General features: G+C 37.3%; 4 protein-coding genes across 8 annotated transcripts; 2 read left to right on the top strand and 2 right to left on the bottom strand.

The window, feature by feature from the left end:
• The first annotated feature begins 124 nt into the window (after positions 1-124).
• Positions 125-4,528, top strand: LOC111477855 (putative pentatricopeptide repeat-containing protein At1g13630). Of its 3 annotated transcripts, XM_023121804.1 has the most exons (5): positions 125-822; positions 1,196-3,329; positions 3,522-3,639; positions 3,832-4,032; positions 4,183-4,528. In XM_023121804.1, the coding sequence occupies exons 1-2, from the start codon at positions 372-374 to the stop codon at positions 3,244-3,246; spliced, it is 2,502 nt and encodes an 833-aa protein (XP_022977572.1). In that variant the 5' UTR covers positions 125-371; the 3' UTR covers positions 3,247-3,329; positions 3,522-3,639; positions 3,832-4,032; positions 4,183-4,528. The 3 variants fall into 3 exon arrangements, with proteins under 3 accessions (XP_022977572.1, XP_022977580.1, XP_022977564.1); XM_023121812.1 differs by lacking the exon at positions 3,522-3,639 and having other exon boundaries at positions 3,832-4,027; XM_023121796.1 differs by lacking the exon at positions 3,522-3,639.
• A 169-nt stretch (positions 4,529-4,697) lies between these two features.
• Positions 4,698-6,426, bottom strand: LOC111477873 (UDP-glycosyltransferase 89A2-like). Its single transcript, XM_023121826.1, has one exon. It carries the CDS (start codon positions 6,247-6,249, stop codon positions 4,849-4,851), a length of 1,401 nt encoding a protein of 466 aa, XP_022977594.1. The 5' UTR covers positions 6,250-6,426; the 3' UTR covers positions 4,698-4,848.
• Positions 6,427-8,025: 1,599 nt separating this feature from the next.
• Positions 8,026-11,141, bottom strand: LOC111488734 (transcription factor bHLH49-like). Of its 3 annotated transcripts, none has more exons than XM_023136670.1 (8): positions 10,948-11,141; positions 9,607-10,855; positions 9,466-9,531; positions 9,315-9,383; positions 9,154-9,225; positions 8,883-9,062; positions 8,727-8,814; positions 8,478-8,637 (listed from the first exon to the last, which is right to left on the bottom strand). In XM_023136670.1, exons 2-8 carry the CDS (start codon positions 10,498-10,500, stop codon positions 8,600-8,602), a joined length of 1,407 nt encoding a protein of 468 aa, XP_022992438.1. In that variant the 5' UTR covers positions 10,501-10,855; positions 10,948-11,141; the 3' UTR covers positions 8,478-8,599. The 3 variants fall into 3 exon arrangements, with proteins under 3 accessions (XP_022992430.1, XP_022992438.1, XP_022992445.1); XM_023136677.1 differs by having other exon boundaries at positions 9,607-10,639; XM_023136662.1 differs by having other exon boundaries at positions 8,026-8,637; positions 9,607-11,141.
• On the top strand, positions 11,045-16,809 carry LOC111488762. The gene is made up of 2 exons (XM_023136698.1): positions 11,045-11,169; positions 15,933-16,809. The coding sequence occupies exons 1-2, from the start codon at positions 11,081-11,083 to the stop codon at positions 16,369-16,371; spliced, it is 528 nt and encodes a 175-aa protein (XP_022992466.1). The 5' UTR covers positions 11,045-11,080; the 3' UTR covers positions 16,372-16,809.
• Positions 16,810-16,832: the final 23 nt, after the last annotated feature.

Here is a 16,832-nt window from a genome sequence, read left to right as displayed (position 1 = left end):
TTGCCTGTAAATATATAAAATTTTAATAACTTAAATAGGCAAAAGCTAAGCCCCCCAACAAATTAAGTTTGAGGACTATAAAGTCATGCCAAATAAAACGGTGCGTTTCTACCCTTTGGGGGAAATTACACAAATCTGCTCGCGCTATCAATGGCTGAAAACGGCAGCAACCCAAAACCAACGGTGGCTGCCGCCCTTTTCAGAATTGCCGCGAAACCCATCGGTTTGCTAAAACCCTAACTCCCTTTCCTTACCTCGTTTCATACTGCTTTCCGATCCCTCTAACTTATCCCTATCTTTGTTGCTTTTAATTTCACATTGTCTTAGACGAGAAATCGGCAGGGTTTCCTTCCAATCCTGCTCCCATTTCCATGCTTAGCCGTATTCATCAATGGAAGCCATTTCATTTTCTGAGGAAATGCGGGATACTCGATTCTTTTAGTTCTGTGATCCTTGCTAGGCCTTCAGTTTCTTCCGCCCGCCTCGAAGCGGAATCCGTCACTCCCTCCTTCGTTCTGGGCCAGAATGACCCAGTTCGTGAGATTCTTACGGGTTTAAATTCCTTTGGGTTTAGAGCGTATGTTGGTGGACGTAACTTTCAAACTGTAGTTTCTACTTTGAGTGAAACTGTAGTGGACGGCGTTCTTGAGAGTTTGACTATTCAGAATCCTGATGTTGCTGTGGCATTTTTCTATCTGTTAAGAAATAAGTACGGATTTCGGCATTCCGGGTTCTCCCAGCTTGCCGTTTCTCATATTCTAGCGGGTAAAGGAAGATTCAAGGAGTTGCGTTGCGTTATAAAGCAATTGGTTGAGGAGCAAGGTATCGGTTCTTGGCATCTCTTTCTTCATGATTGATTGGCTGATATGAAAAGCAGAGAAGTCGGGCATTCTCTTTCTTAATGCCTAGTGTGTATATTGGCTGAACTAAGAGATTCATAATTATCATGATAATGTGCATACTTAAGGGTAAAAAAAAATGGGAGACTAATTCCCCACATTTTCTGCAGTTGAAAAGCACAGTGCTTTCTTTTCATGCCTTCCCTGTTTCTTTGATGAATATATAAACCTCTTCTTTGTAACTTACTTCTTTTAGACCATCCTTATTTTTTTCATTCATCAACCCCCATTTTTGTGATAACATTGGAATGTCTATTTCATGTTGTTTATGTCTCTCGATATTTACTCTCTGGTAGGGTCGGGTTCTGCATCTTCCTTTTGTGACCTGCTCTTGAACAAATTCAGGAATTGGGATTCAAATGGTGTGGTATGGGATATGCTGGCATTTGCGTATTCTAGACATGAAATGATCCATGATGCCCTCTTTGTCATCGCAAAGATGAAGGATCTAAATTTACAAGCTTCAGTTCCAACTTATAACTCTCTATTGCATAACTTGAGGCACACTGATGTTATGTGGGATATATGCAATGAGATCAAAGCTAGTGGAGCTCCTCAGAGTGAATATACTACCTCAATACTTATACATGGCCTATGTGCGCAATCCAAGTTACAAAATGCGATTTCATTCCTACAGGACAGCAATGAAGTAGTTGGACCTTCTATTGTGTCTATCAATACCGTTATGTCAAAGTTTTGTAAAGTGGGGCTAGTAGATGTTGCAAGGTCATTTTTCTGTTTGATGGTCAAGAATGGACTTCTTCCTGATTCGTACAGTTATAATATTCTTATTCATGGGTTATGTGTAGCAGGTTCCATGGACGAAGCTCTGGAATTCACAGATGACATGGAAAAGCATGGTGTGGAACCTGATGTAGTAACATACAACACACTTGCTAAAGGCTTTCTCTTGCTTGGTTTTATGAGTGGGGCCTGGAAAGTCGTCCAGAAAATGTTGCTAAAAGGTCTAAATCCGGATATCGTAACATATACAATACTGATATGTGGGCACTGTCAAATGGGCAATATTGAGGAAGCCCTTAAGCTGCGGCAAGAAACCCTTTCAAGGGGGTTTCAGTTGAACATCATTTCTTACAGTGTGCTACTTAGCTGTTTGTGTAAAGTTGGACGAATAGACGAAGCATTGGCATTGCTCAATGAAATGGAAACTCTACGTTTGAAACCTGATCTTATAGTATATTCAATCCTCATTCATGGCCTCTGCAAGGAAGGGTTTGTACAAAGGGCTTACCAACTATATGAACAAATGCATTTGAAGAGAAATTTTCCTAACTACTTTGCTCAACGTGCAGTACTTTTGGGTTTCTTTGAGAATGGAAATATTTCTGAGGCAAGAAAATATTTTGATGCTTTGACTCATATGGATCTGATAGAGGATGTGATTTTGTATAATATTATGATTGATGGTTACGTAAGGCTTGGTGATATTTCTGAGGCTATGCAGCTATATTACAGAATGTTTGAAAGGGGGATTACTCCGACTGTTGTCACTTTCAACACTCTTGTCCATGGGTTTTGCAGAAATGGAGACCTAGTGGAGGCTCGAAAGATGTTCGAAATCATTAGGTTGAATGGATTGCTACCCAGTGTAGTAACTTATACTACCCTTATGAATGCGTACTGTGAAGCGGGAAACATGCAGGAAATGTTTGATCTACTGCATGAGATGGAAGCAAATGCTGTTGTTCCAACTCATATAACTTATACTGTACTAATCAAAGGGCTCTGCAGACAGAATAAAATGCATGAAGCCCTCCAGTTGCTTGAGTATATGTATGCAAAGGGTCTAATGCCTGATCAGATTACATATAATACTATTATCCAATGTTTTTGCAAGGCCAGAGACATTGCAAAAGCTTTCCAGGTTTATAATGAGATGTTGCTCCATAATCTTGATCCCACCCATGTAACTTATAATGTACTTATTAGTGGTCTTTGTGTATATGGCGACCTAAAGGATGCTGATCGAATGCTGGTTTCTATGGAGGATCAAAATATTAGCTTGACAAAAGTTGCTTATATGACAATTATTAAGGCACATTGTGCAAAGGGTCAGGTGTCTAAAGCATTAGGGTTCTTCAATCAAATGTTGGCTAGGAGTTTTGTCATTTCCATCAGAGATTATAGTGCTATCATTAATAGGCTGTGCAAAAGGGGTCTAATTACTGAAGCAAAGTACTTCTTTGCTATGATGTTATCTGAAGGTGTAACTCCTGATTCTGAAATTTTCGAGACAATGCTTAATGCTTTCCATCAACATGGTAATAGCAGTTCAGTATTTGAATTTCTTGCTGTGATGGTTAAATCTGGCGTCATTTCACATTGATCCATCAGAAGAGATCAGTCGATCACATCACGCAGTTCCAGATAACTATCTTTTGGCATAAGAGGATAGCATCTGAGGTACAGGTGAGCGTTATGAACTTGATCAAAATTCAAGGATGAATTCTTCCCCTAGATTCTAATTTTATTTACAATGCATGGATCCAGAATATCGGTGTTAGGAGAGGTTGTTATTCTCATAGAGTACCATTCTCTAGTTATATCAAATTAACTCTGGTTTTCCCAATTTATTCAACTTGATGGTCACATTTCTTTCAGCTCGAGTATTTGCAACTATATCCATGTACTTTTACGCGAGGGCAAGCTTAACATGAAACGATCATGCTGAATGTCTTACACATATCAAATCCTTTACCCTCAGTTTCAGTTACTGTGGGTATGGCACATTAAAATTCTTGATTGTTATCTTGAAACCTTTGACTTCCTTTATGAGTTTCTCATGAGACTATCATGGGTAGGAAGCAATCGCTCATTTGTGTTATTATTGTTTCCTCTCCCTAAAATTGCTAAAACCTTCAAAGGAAGTTAGCAATCAGTTATATGACTTGCTTGCTTGTTCATGTTGCAGGATGTAGGGATAATTTTCCCTCTGTCGCATGTATCAAACTTTATGCCTCAGATAAGCAACGAAAGGAAAATCATGTCAATGGCCCTTATGGGCTCTCCCAGCTTGGAGGCTGCAGCAGACAGTCTTATAGAGTGGTTATGACAAGTTGTACTACGAATAGGCTGAGCCTGATTCCTTGCAGCGATTCGAATAGAAAGTAAGGTATATAGCCTCTCAAAGGCTCGTAGGATATCTTCTGATTGAGGGGAAAAGTTTAAAATTAGTAAATGATGGGAGAGCCCCTTCTCAACTGTTGCCATTCAGGAGGAAAAAAATCTTTTTTACTTATTTCTTAGCAATTTCGTTGTGCAGGAATTTTCGGAATCTAGAGGGGCATCACTTTCAGAACTCCCGTCTGTATTTATTAAGCATGGAGGATGGTCGATACTTGATCCGAAGAGGCAACTGTTGATACTTGAAGGGATTTAAAGATAAATCAAACATATTTGATCTCTGATAGGATAGCTCACAACAAAGAAGAACAAGTGGTAAGATCTTTTTTCCTATCAGTTATTATATTGATACCAGATGCTGCCCTGATCTTCATGCAAATAAGGAAGAAAAGAACGTTTACAATTCGACAGCATAATAAAAAGAATTTGTTGAACTTTACCATAATAAAAATTGGCCCTTAATCGTTTGGGTAATTCTCAATTAATTGTTTTGGTCTCTCTGAATGTTTCTCAAACACATGAAATGGTTGAACTTTTTCTTTGGGGGTGGGGAAGGAGGTCAAGTTGAGAATTACTGTCAAATTAATGAACTACTAAGGTTAGATTATATTTTTCATGAATATAATTGATAAGACTCAATTAGCCAAGACGTTATATAAACTGATTGAAAAAGTTGGAATTTCGAATAGACTAAGATAAACAGTAGACCAGATGTTGAAAAGCAAGAACCAAGGGAAGACAATTAAGGTTCGGTCAATTTTATTTGAAATAAAGACAAGGCCATACACATGAGTTGGCAGCGAAGTCACTTGGTTGGTGGAGGAAGGCTGGCCAGCTTCTTGGCAAATTCTTGCAGGTTCCTCAATGAACTCCCATTGGGGCCAGTTGCATCCGCCACGGCTTTGCTCAGAGCTCTGGCTTTGGCTTTCAGTTTGTCGGAGTTGAAAGACTCGGCGAGGACCTCCCCCAGTTGGTCCGGGTCAGGCACCGAGTTATCCCCATGACAGACTTGCACCGCCACTCCAATCTGATCCACCAATATCTTCGAGTTCATCATTTGGTCTCCTTCCATGGCCCAAGCAAATATTGGTACTCCACTCGCTAGGCTCTCCAGTATAGAGTTCCACCCGCAGTGGCTCAGAAACCCTCTCACGGCTCTGTGCCTCAGTATCGCCTCCTGTGGTACCCATCTCTTCACCACCATTCCACGACCAGACACCCGATCCTCAAACCCGATTGGGATTCCGTCGGACCCACCATCTGTTTGACGAATTGTCTTAACCACCCACACGAATCGAGTCCCGCTTTTCTCAATCCCGGATGCCAGTGCTTCCATTTGCTGCTGATTCAGTTGCTTTTGACTCCCAAAACTAATGTATAGCACCGAACCATCGGGGCGTTCATCAAGCCATTTCAGAACCTCATCTGAACTCGATTCCACAGTTGGGTTGTGCCCTTTGACGAGGCTTAGCGGTCCAACTCCAAATACATTCTTGTTGTTGTTTAATTTCCTGTAGAACTCCAAGTACTCGGGCTCCAACTCGTCGAAGGTATTGAAAACATGAGCCCAGCAGGTCCTAGCTTCAAACCAGTCGGCTCTTATGGTACTGAATAGTGGGTCAGAATCCCGGTACGCGGTGGCAAATTCCGGCAAGTCCTGATTAGTGAAGGAGGGGGAATTGGGCAATTCAGCCATATGCTTCACTGGGGATTTACGGAACTCTTCGGAAGGTACGTGACGCCAACAGTAATCGAGGACATCAACGACCCAACAGCCAGAGGAGAAGAAGGAGACTCTAGGAATTTGAAGCTTTTGGGCGAGAGATTGGGTCCATCCAAGGAAGAAATCAGAAATGATGGCGGAGGGAGGTGAAGGGTGGGATTTGAACCACGCAACAATGGGGTCTTGGAGTTGGCGGAGAGCCACTATGATGGGGACGTTGCCTTCGTTGCCGATGTCTTTGATATTCTCGACGCCGGGAGGCAAACCGGGGACAGAAGGGAAGGGGAGAACAAGGGTTTGGACAGCAGGGTGGGCTGAAAGAAGAGGTTGAAGGATGGGGAGGTTCTTGGGGGTAACCAAAACGGTGATGGGGAAACCATAAGAAGCTAAGAAATGGGTGAGATCAAGAAGTGGAAGCATATGGCCCTGAGCTGGGTATGGAAAAAGCAGAAGATGGGGTAATGGCGATGAAGGCGACGCCATTGGAACCAGATGTGGTTGAAGGCTGAGGAAGGAATGAGGGAGAGTGGGTATTTATATTGGAAACATGTTTCTGAATTGGAGTACGGAAATCGGCATTGGAGATCAAGAAAAACAAAGAACAAATAGGAAATTGTCCAAAGAGAAGGGAGGTGGGCGAGGAGGGCAGGCGGGGCAGCGATTTGAGACGCTGAGAGAGAGTGTGTCAGGAACGGTGATGGGGTTGGTGGAGTCTTGAGATGCGATTGGGAGAGTGTCCTGTCAGCAAAAATAAATAATTGGGAAAACAATATATCAAGCGAGTAACGTCAAGTCCCATCAAATGGGAAAACTTATCTTTAAATAACCTAATATATATATATATATATATATATATATATATTTATATATATATATTTGGTTTATTGCATAGATATACCAGGTTCATCCTTTGACGTTGACTTTGAGGTCAGTGTAAGTCTACTATCTACTATGATTAAGAGTAACGATCCTTCATTCATGCTAATCATCTTACGAGTTACAACAATGTTCACCCACCCTTCCATAGGGTTCATATGTCGAAAAAAGCTTTTGAATATGAGTTTCCGTTCTTATATTAGAGTGCTTAGCTTTACATCCTCTCCAAGGTAGCATTGTCGAGTAGGTGATCTCTGTCTTGTTTATCCAACTAGCTTTTCCTTATGGGACTCAATTTCGATTTGCGAGAGCTCGGAGATTACAAAACAAAAACAAAGGGACCTTAAGCATTCTCAATAAAAATGTCTATCTTGAAGAAGGAAAAAGTGCCACAGAGAGATGATAAGTGGGAGGAGAAAGAGTGAAATGGAAGGCCTCCCATCCACGATGACATCCTAACACTCAAGTTAGCTAGAAAAGAATAATTAGTTTGGACAAAAGGCCATATCACATCTTTGATCTCTAAAGAAGATCTATTCAATTCCACGGGATAGCACCATAGCCTCCATAGTCATCTCTAATGACCTCACTATAATCTGAATTTAGAGGGGACAACTTTCCTACTCCTTTAAATTTCATGTGATTTGAAGAGGAAATTGCCACGAGATTGATCTCAATATCTTTAAATGAATTTTCATTGCAAAAAAAAAAAAAAAAAAATCGTCGTGTTCATATTTTGCTCCTAAGTACCTCTCCATTGGTAAAAATGAATGGTTGAATCCACCTCTAAAAAAAGGGTATTATTTGGTAGAGAGAAACTTTCTGGCAGAACTTGGGCTAGACTTCGATTGCACAATGGTAAGCTGATTCGCTTCTGGGATGATGTGTTGGTCGTGCCACTCTCTTTAGAGATGCATGTCTCTATCAAATAAGATTTACTAAATTATACAATTATATTAAATTAAATGTATCTTGTACACATAGGTTAAATTATATTATATGAAATATACTTACCAATTTTATACCATTATAATAATTTATTAACAAAACAAGCTTTTCACCCTACACTATTTTAAAAATTCAGAAAATATTTATGCTCAAAATAATTATTACAATAAAACACTTAATTAAATTTTTATTAATTACTTGATTACTAAAATTATTAATTGATTTTTATAAGCTAACTAATCAATTTAATTTATTTAAGATACCATCATCTAATTAATTATTAATTTTAGTAAATAAGTAATTCATTTATTTAAATTTTTTTATCAAAATAAATTGAATATATATTTAAATAAATGCTTATTGATTTATTATAATTAATAATTAGATACAATAAATTTGTATAGAAAACCCATAGTTTACGTGAAACAAACATGGATTGTTGTAATTATACTCCTGCTTTTACGAAATTTGGGCCTAGTTTCCGGTAAGCCCAGTAGGCCCAATACAAAAACAAACGGGCTAGCAAAATGCGTTAATGAAATGGGTCGGGTTTTGACCCGCTCGAATAACGCAAATTCATTGACACTTGCAATAAATTCCTCGACTTGTAAAAGTTACAGCCAACCCACTTCAGCTAATGAAACTACACACACTACCAACCAAAAGCTGATGTTCCTTGCTTTCCAGATCTCGATATCGACTTCTGTACATCGTCTAAGACAAGGCGTCTCCTATAATCTAAACTAACGAGATCGGACACTAGTTTCTCTACCAGGTCGTTGATTTTGGGGCGATCGTCACGGGGCAATTTACTGCCTCGGTCGATATCTGTCGCTCCGAATCAATCACCAGCTAGAGTAACGCAGCTCCAAATACAGTAATCGTATTTCTTATATCAAATTACCACGAAGTAGAAATAGTTCGTGGCTATGATGAATCTCATACTAATACTAATACTAATGCACCTGTACACGCAGCGTAAATGGTTCGTGGCAATTAAGAAGAAATTTCAACGTGCAACTTTTGTATTGCCTGGTGAATCAGATCCTGCAAGAACAGACCAATTTCTATTTGAGTTCAACGATTTCGGGACAGAGTTTCGATGTTTACGTCGTGACGGGTAGTTCTTATTTTACCTTCGAGTTCTAAACAATTGAGGGTAGTGGACATCCCAAAGCTCATCTGCACAATGTTTTGGAGCTCACCATCCCACACACTTTTTATCTGTGGACATAGTTTTATACATTCAACAAACCATTGATAAATAAGCATCAAGATGCTTGAGTTTCTACCTGAGAAGGCTCCTTAAATCCATTAGACCTTGGATTCATCTGGGAACTCATTTTCCTTAACATCTCAGAGCTCCCTATGGCAGAAAAACCGCTTGGAATAAGTCGATGATGAGAAACACAAGGCGGGGGACAACCGGTGGGCATATATGTCAACGACGGACCAGCTTGTGATTGAAGAATCTAAGACAAAATCAATGTGTGTTAGAACCAGGATGTGCATGAACTGATTGTCTCGAGAACTTCGATGTTTTTAAGGTGAAATTACACTTACATCTTTGGCTACGAGCCTGTCGATGTTGATATCCATCCTTGGATTCACGGTAGCGAGTTTCATCGATAAGAACTGCAAATCTCATGGAAGTTCAAACAAAGATTTAGAAACCAGAAGTATATATGCTACTTGCTACGAAGAAGTTGAACTGATTTTCATACCTCGACTTGTTGTTGCAGCGATTGGACATAGTTAATGATTTCGTCTAGCATCACCGCCTTTCCGGTAACCTGCATCATAGAACTTTAATCGAGTGAACATAGAGATTTTGATGTGATTCAAGTGTGTAAGGTACAAATTTAACCATCAAACCTTGCTGCAACCAGGGACTAGTTCTTGAAGAAACTTCATCCTCTCACTGATCTTCTCCCTCCTTACCTATAACAGAACTCAAACTCAGTCAACTTCTCGTTTTCTTACATGGTTTCAAAGATTGAATGCAACGTATATTACCCTCTCTGCAAGACTATGGCTGTTTGTCGCCTGGCCCCGTCGAGCTCGAACATGAATATACTCTTCCTTTGGTGGATCTGAAGGTTGAGACGCCTGCTTACCATGTTTTCCTGCAGCCTTGTTAGCATTTGAGCTTGGATTTTGATCTCTTTTTGGCTGATTTTGAGTATCATTCTTAGCTGAAACAGTAGCTTGTTGCAGAGGTCCATTGGGTTGATCAGAACAAGAATCATTATTCATTACCTGTCCACTTCTTTTCCTTTTCCGGCCCTTGGCAGAAACTTGGTTGGCTGTGACCTCTAACGCACATGGCCCATCACCGCCGCTAAACTCAGCTTCATCAGATTCATTAGCAGAAGAACCATCAGTAGCTTGTTTACCACGATCATCCACTTTCAAAGGGCTTCCATTTTCAGCAGCTCCATGTTCATTAGTTCTCTGAGATTGTCCTTCAATTCCAGAAACCAAGCCTAACCCATTTCGTGGAATCTCATCCCATCTCTCAGGGATTGAAACACTCATAGGAGGCTCATGAATGTTGAAATGGCCAACAATATCACCAAAATTCCCACCACTAAAACAGGAGAGCCTGGCTGCACGCTCAATAAATGAAGAATCAGCTGGAAGTTGAGATAAGCTCTGTGGGAGCATGCCGTGAGGTAGATAAATCCCCCCTTTAAACATATTATGTGATAGGTTCCAGCTGATATCAGTGCTCAAAGAAACTGGACAGCCACTGGCCTTGCTAGTTCCCATGTTTTGGGAATTAGCTGCTTGTTCCCAAACAGTAGAGCTAAATGGCTCACCCACAGCCACTGGCATACTGGTGAGAGTCGTCTCGCCAAATCTCATATCCGAAAACATGCTATGCGTACAGCTGATAGAATTATCCATAATATGTCGACTAAGATACGCAACTTTTGCAATAGCTTTTGATCACAAACTTCAAAATCTACTCCCTCCAAGCAGAATCTATGGATTTCCCTTATACAAACTCCCCCAATTCAGGAAAGGGAATAAATAGTGGAAGAATCTGAAGGAGCCAACAGTAAATGCTTGTAAGCAAGAAATTAAAGAACAGAACCAGAAGACATTATTTATGAAGCTATCATTTCCCAAGCAACGAGGGAGCTTAAAAGTACTAAAACAGCAGAAAATGAAGGGCTCCTAAAGGCCACAGAAACTAAAAGCGACAGTTCAAAGAGAAGAGAGCATTGATTTCAGCCTAATAAATAGAGGGTTCACAGCCCTAGCCAGAAAAACAAACCAATTTCTGAATCACAGAGAAACAAAACGGCACCAAAAGTAGGAAGAGAAAGATACCCATTTCACAAAACGCACCACTTTCAGTACTCCATAGCTCATTCAAGCTTTTGTTCGAGTAAATTCCATTGAATTTGAGCTTCATATTGGAACCCCTTTTCAAAATTTTGAGCGCAGACCCCAAGCCTCGGCTCTGCCACGCCTCAGAGAGATGCTCGCACAGAAAAAGGAAGATTTTATTGCATCAAATACAGAGAGGGAAGGAGAGATTGGCAGTGTAAAGTTACGCAGAGACATGGGTTATTTAAGCAATGGTGAAAGGGAAACTAGAACAGTAAAGGTCGTGCATTTATAGCCAAACTTGCATGAAAATGAGAGCTCTTGATCATTAAAACCATTAAGATGAATAAATTAATATGGGTTTTCTTTTCACATCTTTTACTCCCCCTTTCCATTTTCATCTCTCTACTTTTTGAAATTTGAATTCCTCTCTAATTTTCTCCTCCCTTTTTGTTTTTTTGCCTTTCTTTCTCTCTAAAGTTACACAACTCTTTAACTTTTAAGAAACCCATCTATGAATTGAAAAGGATAATTTATATTAGGTAGAGTATCACTACGCAAATGAGAATCCAATCCAATAATTAAAAAACAGCAAATGGGTCATCAAATTCATATCCAAACCTTCGATAAAATGGATTATAAACCCAAAACGTAAGTTTTGTACCAAACCTAATAAATGAGTCTGAATGTCAAATTAAAAGAGAAAGAGGGCATTGTTTAGAACGAGTTATCATATCATTAAAACAAAAACTTGGTAAGTAAGGCAAAAAATTGGTTGTTGCTTGTAATTGGTAGCAATCAGATATCTCTGTATTATTAAAAATTTTAGAAAATTAAAAAACAGAGTTTTTAAGGTTATTTTGTTCTAAGCTCCGATGTTGTTTTTGATTTACTTATTTGTTCCATATATTTCGATCTGTGGGCTAAAACCAATATATATATATATATATATATATATAATTTTGAAAATTAAAACATATATAGTTTTCTTAAATTAAAAAGAAAAACTAATTCATACGAAGGGGATTTTATTTTGTGTGGTTTTAAGGTGTATTTATTGATGTTTGAATGAAACATAAAAAGACAGTTGATGAAGCGACAAAACTAAAAGCTGGGCCACGTGGCGATGAGTATTATTATTATTTTAAATCCCATTATTTCCAAGGTGGCTGTGAAGTGCGTTCTAGAGGATCTAATTAATGCCATCTTTATAGATAATCGCGCCCTCTAATTAACCTATGCATTACTTTACTTTCACCATAATTCTTTTTCTTTAAATAAATATAATAATTTAAAAAGAAATAGCTTTTAAGATTTATAAAATTAGAATTTCGGAATGGGAAAAAGGCACCCGATATTTAAACCCACGTAATAATAAATATAATATTCGTAAATGAAATAAAAAAATAAAAAAATACCTTAAAATCCCCAAAAGAACAGGGGGTCTAAAGTGAAAGGTAAACAAATCGGACGGCCAGGAAAGCATCGGAAATCCGACGCATGCTTATGCTAAAATATATTAATAATTGAGAATTTATTTATTGAATTTGAACATTTGGAAATAAATAGAAATATTAATTTAATAATTAGTGTCTCCAACCTCTATCTCTGCGTATATCTTGTCTGTCGTTATCATTAGTTGGCATTGGGACTTGAAAACACCAAATAAATTTCACACCAAATAAATTAAAAGCAACCATTTTTTATTTTTTTTATTTCCCTCTCATATTATAAATTTAATTACAATTATATAAATAGGAGAATCCAAACGAAACATGAAATTAATTAAATTTAATTTTTTAAGAAAAGAAAAAAATAGATAAAAAAGTGGGAATTGGAATAATTTTAGAGGTTGGATTAAATGTTGTCATTTGTGTAAACGACAGAGATTATGATTAAAGTTGGTGTTTATTTATTTTTGTAATATATATATATATTTACTTAATTAACGGATTACGTGGCTTCCACTCCGAATGGCTCTTGTTTGGGGAAAAAGCAACAAAACAAAAGTTGGATTATTATTATTATTATTATTATTTATAAAATTTAAATTTAAAAAAAAAATCATGTTTATTAGTTTATAAATAGAAAGCGTGTGTAGTAAATATTTAATGTGGTAATGATTTGTAAGACCAGATTTATTTAATTAGTAAGATTATAGAAATGCATGAAATGTTTTTATAATGTAAGATTAGATTGATGACATTAATATTAAATTGTAAGAATTAAATTAAAGTAGCGGATAAATTAGTAATTTAATTTATGGCCAATTATGTATTACATTAAATACTTAAATTAAAAATGAAAATAATGATTGTAGGCAGGAATAAAGTGAGGTTTTAAGCATCAATTAAAGGAGGCACGTTTGAGATTTGTAAATAATTACGAATCTAAAATGGTAATAATTAATTTCTTATAGTTCAAAATATAATCAATTATTCATTAATTAATAATTAAATGGACAATAATATTGCTTACACGCCTGTTCACGTTAACATTTAATTAATCTCTTCGGTTGCATGGGTTATCTATGTGTACGAGCAGCAACGATTTAAAAAATTATTTGCAAAAAGTGTTGAATTTTGTGTGTGTTGAAAATATATTTATATTAAACGGGATGGAAAGAGAGACATGAAATATAATCTCGTCCCCCACCCCATTTATGTAAATAGAAAAAATAGGGAATATGCTCGGTATTGGAAGCAGATAAAATGAACACCTATGATGATATTTTTTTACTCTCTCACAAACGTCACAATCTTATCTAGAAATGTTACGAAAATGAGTAGGCAAAGTAGGATCTATACATTAATACCTAAAAGGGTTTGCCAAACTCTCCTCGTCTTTCACGCATAATCCATTTGTTATACGTCCATATCATTTCTTATTTTTTTCTATACCATTTTTACATTTTTTTTTTTTTGTCGACTTTATATTAATAATAGTGACATCTAAATAAATAAAACAGAAATATTAGAGTAATTTAAATGAATATATATATTGTTAGGAAAATGTAGCTGTTTGGTGATGTTGAGGGAGTAAGATCCTTGAAGAGTTGTAAAAGCATTAGCTACCCCTCAAAATATAAATCTCCACGTTTTTCTTATTTTATATTATATTCTTCATATTTTTCTTATTTTCAACCTACATTTTTTTGTTCTTTCAAAATAATAATAATAATAATAATAATAATAATATTTTAAAGGAATTTATTTATAATGTTGAAGACAATTTTAATTAATTAATTTAAATAGATACTTCTAAGAAGCTAATGCTACTTTATTATTATTATTATTTATTTATTTTAACATGGTATAATTTGGTTTTAATGTACCCATTAAAGGCCCAATAAACCCAGAATGAAGCCCAATTAGAAGATGGGAGCCCACGAGCTTATTGAATTGATATAAATGGGCCACATAACAAAGAAATAGGTTTCTTTAAAAATACACAAATAAAAGATATTGATATTCGGTCAAAATGATGATTTTAAATAAGAATTAAATATGAAATATTAAAAAGAATTTTAAATTTCCAATTTCTATACAGAAATTTGGTCACAATGATGATAATAATAATAATAATAATAATCTGAAGACGACATGTTGCCCCTCCTCTTTCAACCCGGGCTTGGGACCGGCTGTGTCGAATAGACATAAACGACACAGGCAGAGTTGTCAGGTGTCATTTTAAGCTCTTCAAAAATAATGGAAGGCCTTAAAATGACAATAATCTTCAATTGATTATATTTTTAATTTTGGATGGGCTCTCCACTGATCATGTGAAGAGCGAGAGCAAGAAGGCCGCCATTGACAGACCAAACACCGACCAAATTATCCAGCATAAACTCCCCGGAAGGAAGGAGATCGCCATTAGGTAGAACATCATCGAGGTTAGTACTGAACCGAATTTCTCGAGATTGTTTCCGAATCTCGGAAAGGAATCCTGAAGATTAACGCCACAGAACGAAACTCCATAGTTTATCACCATTATTACCTTCGCGATTTGTAGGAATTGAGAAGGTGGAATCTGTGGAGAGACGAGCAATCCTACGGCCGCCTGAAAAGTGAGACTCAAATTCCTCTCCCCGACGCTCCTGGAACGGTTCGTCCTTGGAAATGGATAGCTCTGGAATTCATTAACGACGTACAATGGAAGTGTGCGATGCTGCAGTGCGTCGAATCTCCTTCGATTGAGCGCCATTGCGTGAATAAATCTGGTAATGACTTGATATCGATTCGCTGAATTACTTTCGTGTAATTGAGGAACTAATTTGGATAATATGGAAGCAGATCGGGATAAAGCTTGTTTTATAACATTACGAAAGGAAAATGGAGGAGGATCTGGAGGACGAGGAGGTGAATTGGAAGCCATGGCTGTGGTGAGTTTCAATGCTTGTGATCGTCGCTCACTTATAATGTCTTAAGAGAGCTTTGGGAAGAAAAGTTATATTCCCACTTAGCTACTAAATATAAATTCGAAATATTTTTACTATTTTTCCCTCTCTTATATGCACATTAAAAATAATAATAATACCAATATAAACATTAATTTTTTTCAATTATGGAATCTAAATGTATGCTTAAAATTAAGAACATGTACAAGTTATAACCGAAAGAAAAAAAAAGAATAAAGTGAAGTAATTTGGTAGCAAAGAGCAGTGAAGTCAAGTAGTTGCTTTTCTTAGTGGAAAGTGGGTCAGGGGATGGGGTCTTTATATGTTGGTGGAATGTGAGGCACACACATTTCCATGGCTCTTTGGATTCTCTTTCATTTACTCACTTTTTCTTTACTCTTTAGTTCCTCTATCCTATCAGTGCAAATTCCCAGAAGCTTCAAAGATCAACAGCCATGCTTTATGAAGTTTCCTTGAAGATTCTCATATGGACTTTTTTTTTTCTTTCTTTCTTGGATCAAGTCTAGATAAGAAGCTTCCCAGCAGAAGCAGCTTAGAATAAACTCTTCAACAACTATAAATACGTCAAAACAACACAGATGCCCAATGAGGTTCCCTCATATTGTCCAGCAATGAAGAACGCTGGAGCTATCAATATGAGTCCAGAGACTTCTTTTCCCCAGCATTTCCACATCCTTGGTAAGGCATGTTCAAGATTGGACATTTCAACCAATCTGATGTACTGTATATTGTGCTGCTCCTTCAAAACAGTTACCCTCATTCTCTTGTTTCCTTATGAGCAAGTGAATGGGAATCCTGTGCCTACTATAATCTTCAAAGGCCTTCCATCAACTTTCCATGCCTTTCTACTTTCAACTGTGATGGCATTCTCAGGCGCATTTAACGCCTTGATGCTTTCTGCTAATAAGCCAAAAATTGCCAGGTTTTGCAGCTACTATTCTATGGCATTTATGGCCTCAGCTGTAGTTTTATTGATTTGGGCTGTGTATCAGACGGTTTTCAACCGGAGACAATGGCAGGATTAAGACATATTTAGATGTTGCCCCTACTTATCAGTTTCAAGGGGGGAGCATTTCAGACGTTTCCTGTAATAATAGAGTTCATGCAATCTGAGACTTGTACAAGTCTCCCAATTCAAAAGGAACCTTTCGAATATTTCAAGCGGATTTTCCAGTCCTAGACACCTTGTGTATGTCAAGAAAGCAAAAAGAAAGTTGTCAAAAGAATGGAAATTCCATTTTCTAGTCAGGCTGAAGAATCCCAATCCTTGAGAAGATTTTTTCTACAAGTTGGATAATTACTTTCCACCTTAAACTATGAGTTATTTGTTTGCTTCAATTTTTCTGCTCCAGCACTTTATCCTAACATAGTTTCATTTCTCAAGTCATGGTTCAAGGAAGTATCATTTTACTCCTAGAAGGCCTATATCAGAAATGTTATTTGTTACGATATTCTCTTTCGTATTTCGGTGCATTCTATCAGCTTA

The sequence above is a fragment of the Cucurbita maxima genome, unplaced genomic scaffold (genome assembly GCF_002738345.1).
Source record: "Cucurbita maxima cultivar Rimu unplaced genomic scaffold, Cmax_1.0 Cma_Scf00001, whole genome shotgun sequence".
Lineage (NCBI taxonomy): Eukaryota > Viridiplantae > Streptophyta > Magnoliopsida > Cucurbitales > Cucurbitaceae > Cucurbita > Cucurbita maxima.
Note: the sequence above shows the minus strand (reverse complement) of the source record. Positions and strands in the feature narration are given on the sequence as shown.

Coding starts and splice junctions, on each gene's coding strand:
- LOC111477855 (XM_023121812.1), top strand. CDS start 372: ATGCTTAGCCGTATTCATCAATGGAAGCCATTTCATTTTCTGAGGAAA. Junction 823..1,195: donor GCAATTGGTTGAGGAGCAAG/GTATCGGTTCTT, acceptor ACTCTCTGGTAG/GGTCGGGTTCTGCATCTTCC.
- LOC111477873 (XM_023121826.1), bottom strand. CDS start 6,249: ATGGCGTCGCCTTCATCGCCATTACCCCATCTTCTGCTTTTTCCATAC.
- LOC111488734 (XM_023136662.1), bottom strand. CDS start 10,500: ATGGATAATTCTATCAGCTGTACGCATAGCATGTTTTCGGATATGAGA. Junction 9,384..9,465: donor TAGTCCCTGGTTGCAGCAAG/GTTTGATGGTTA, acceptor TCTATGATGCAG/GTTACCGGAAAGGCGGTGAT. Junction 8,815..8,882: donor GATTTAAGGAGCCTTCTCAG/GTAGAAACTCAA, acceptor CTATGTCCACAG/ATAAAAAGTGTGTGGGATGG.
- LOC111488762 (XM_023136698.1), top strand. CDS start 11,081: ATGCTCGCACAGAAAAAGGAAGATTTTATTGCATCAAATACAGAGAGG. Junction 11,170..15,932: donor AAGTTACGCAGAGACATGGG/TTATTTAAGCAA, acceptor ACAGATGCCCAA/TGAGGTTCCCTCATATTGTC.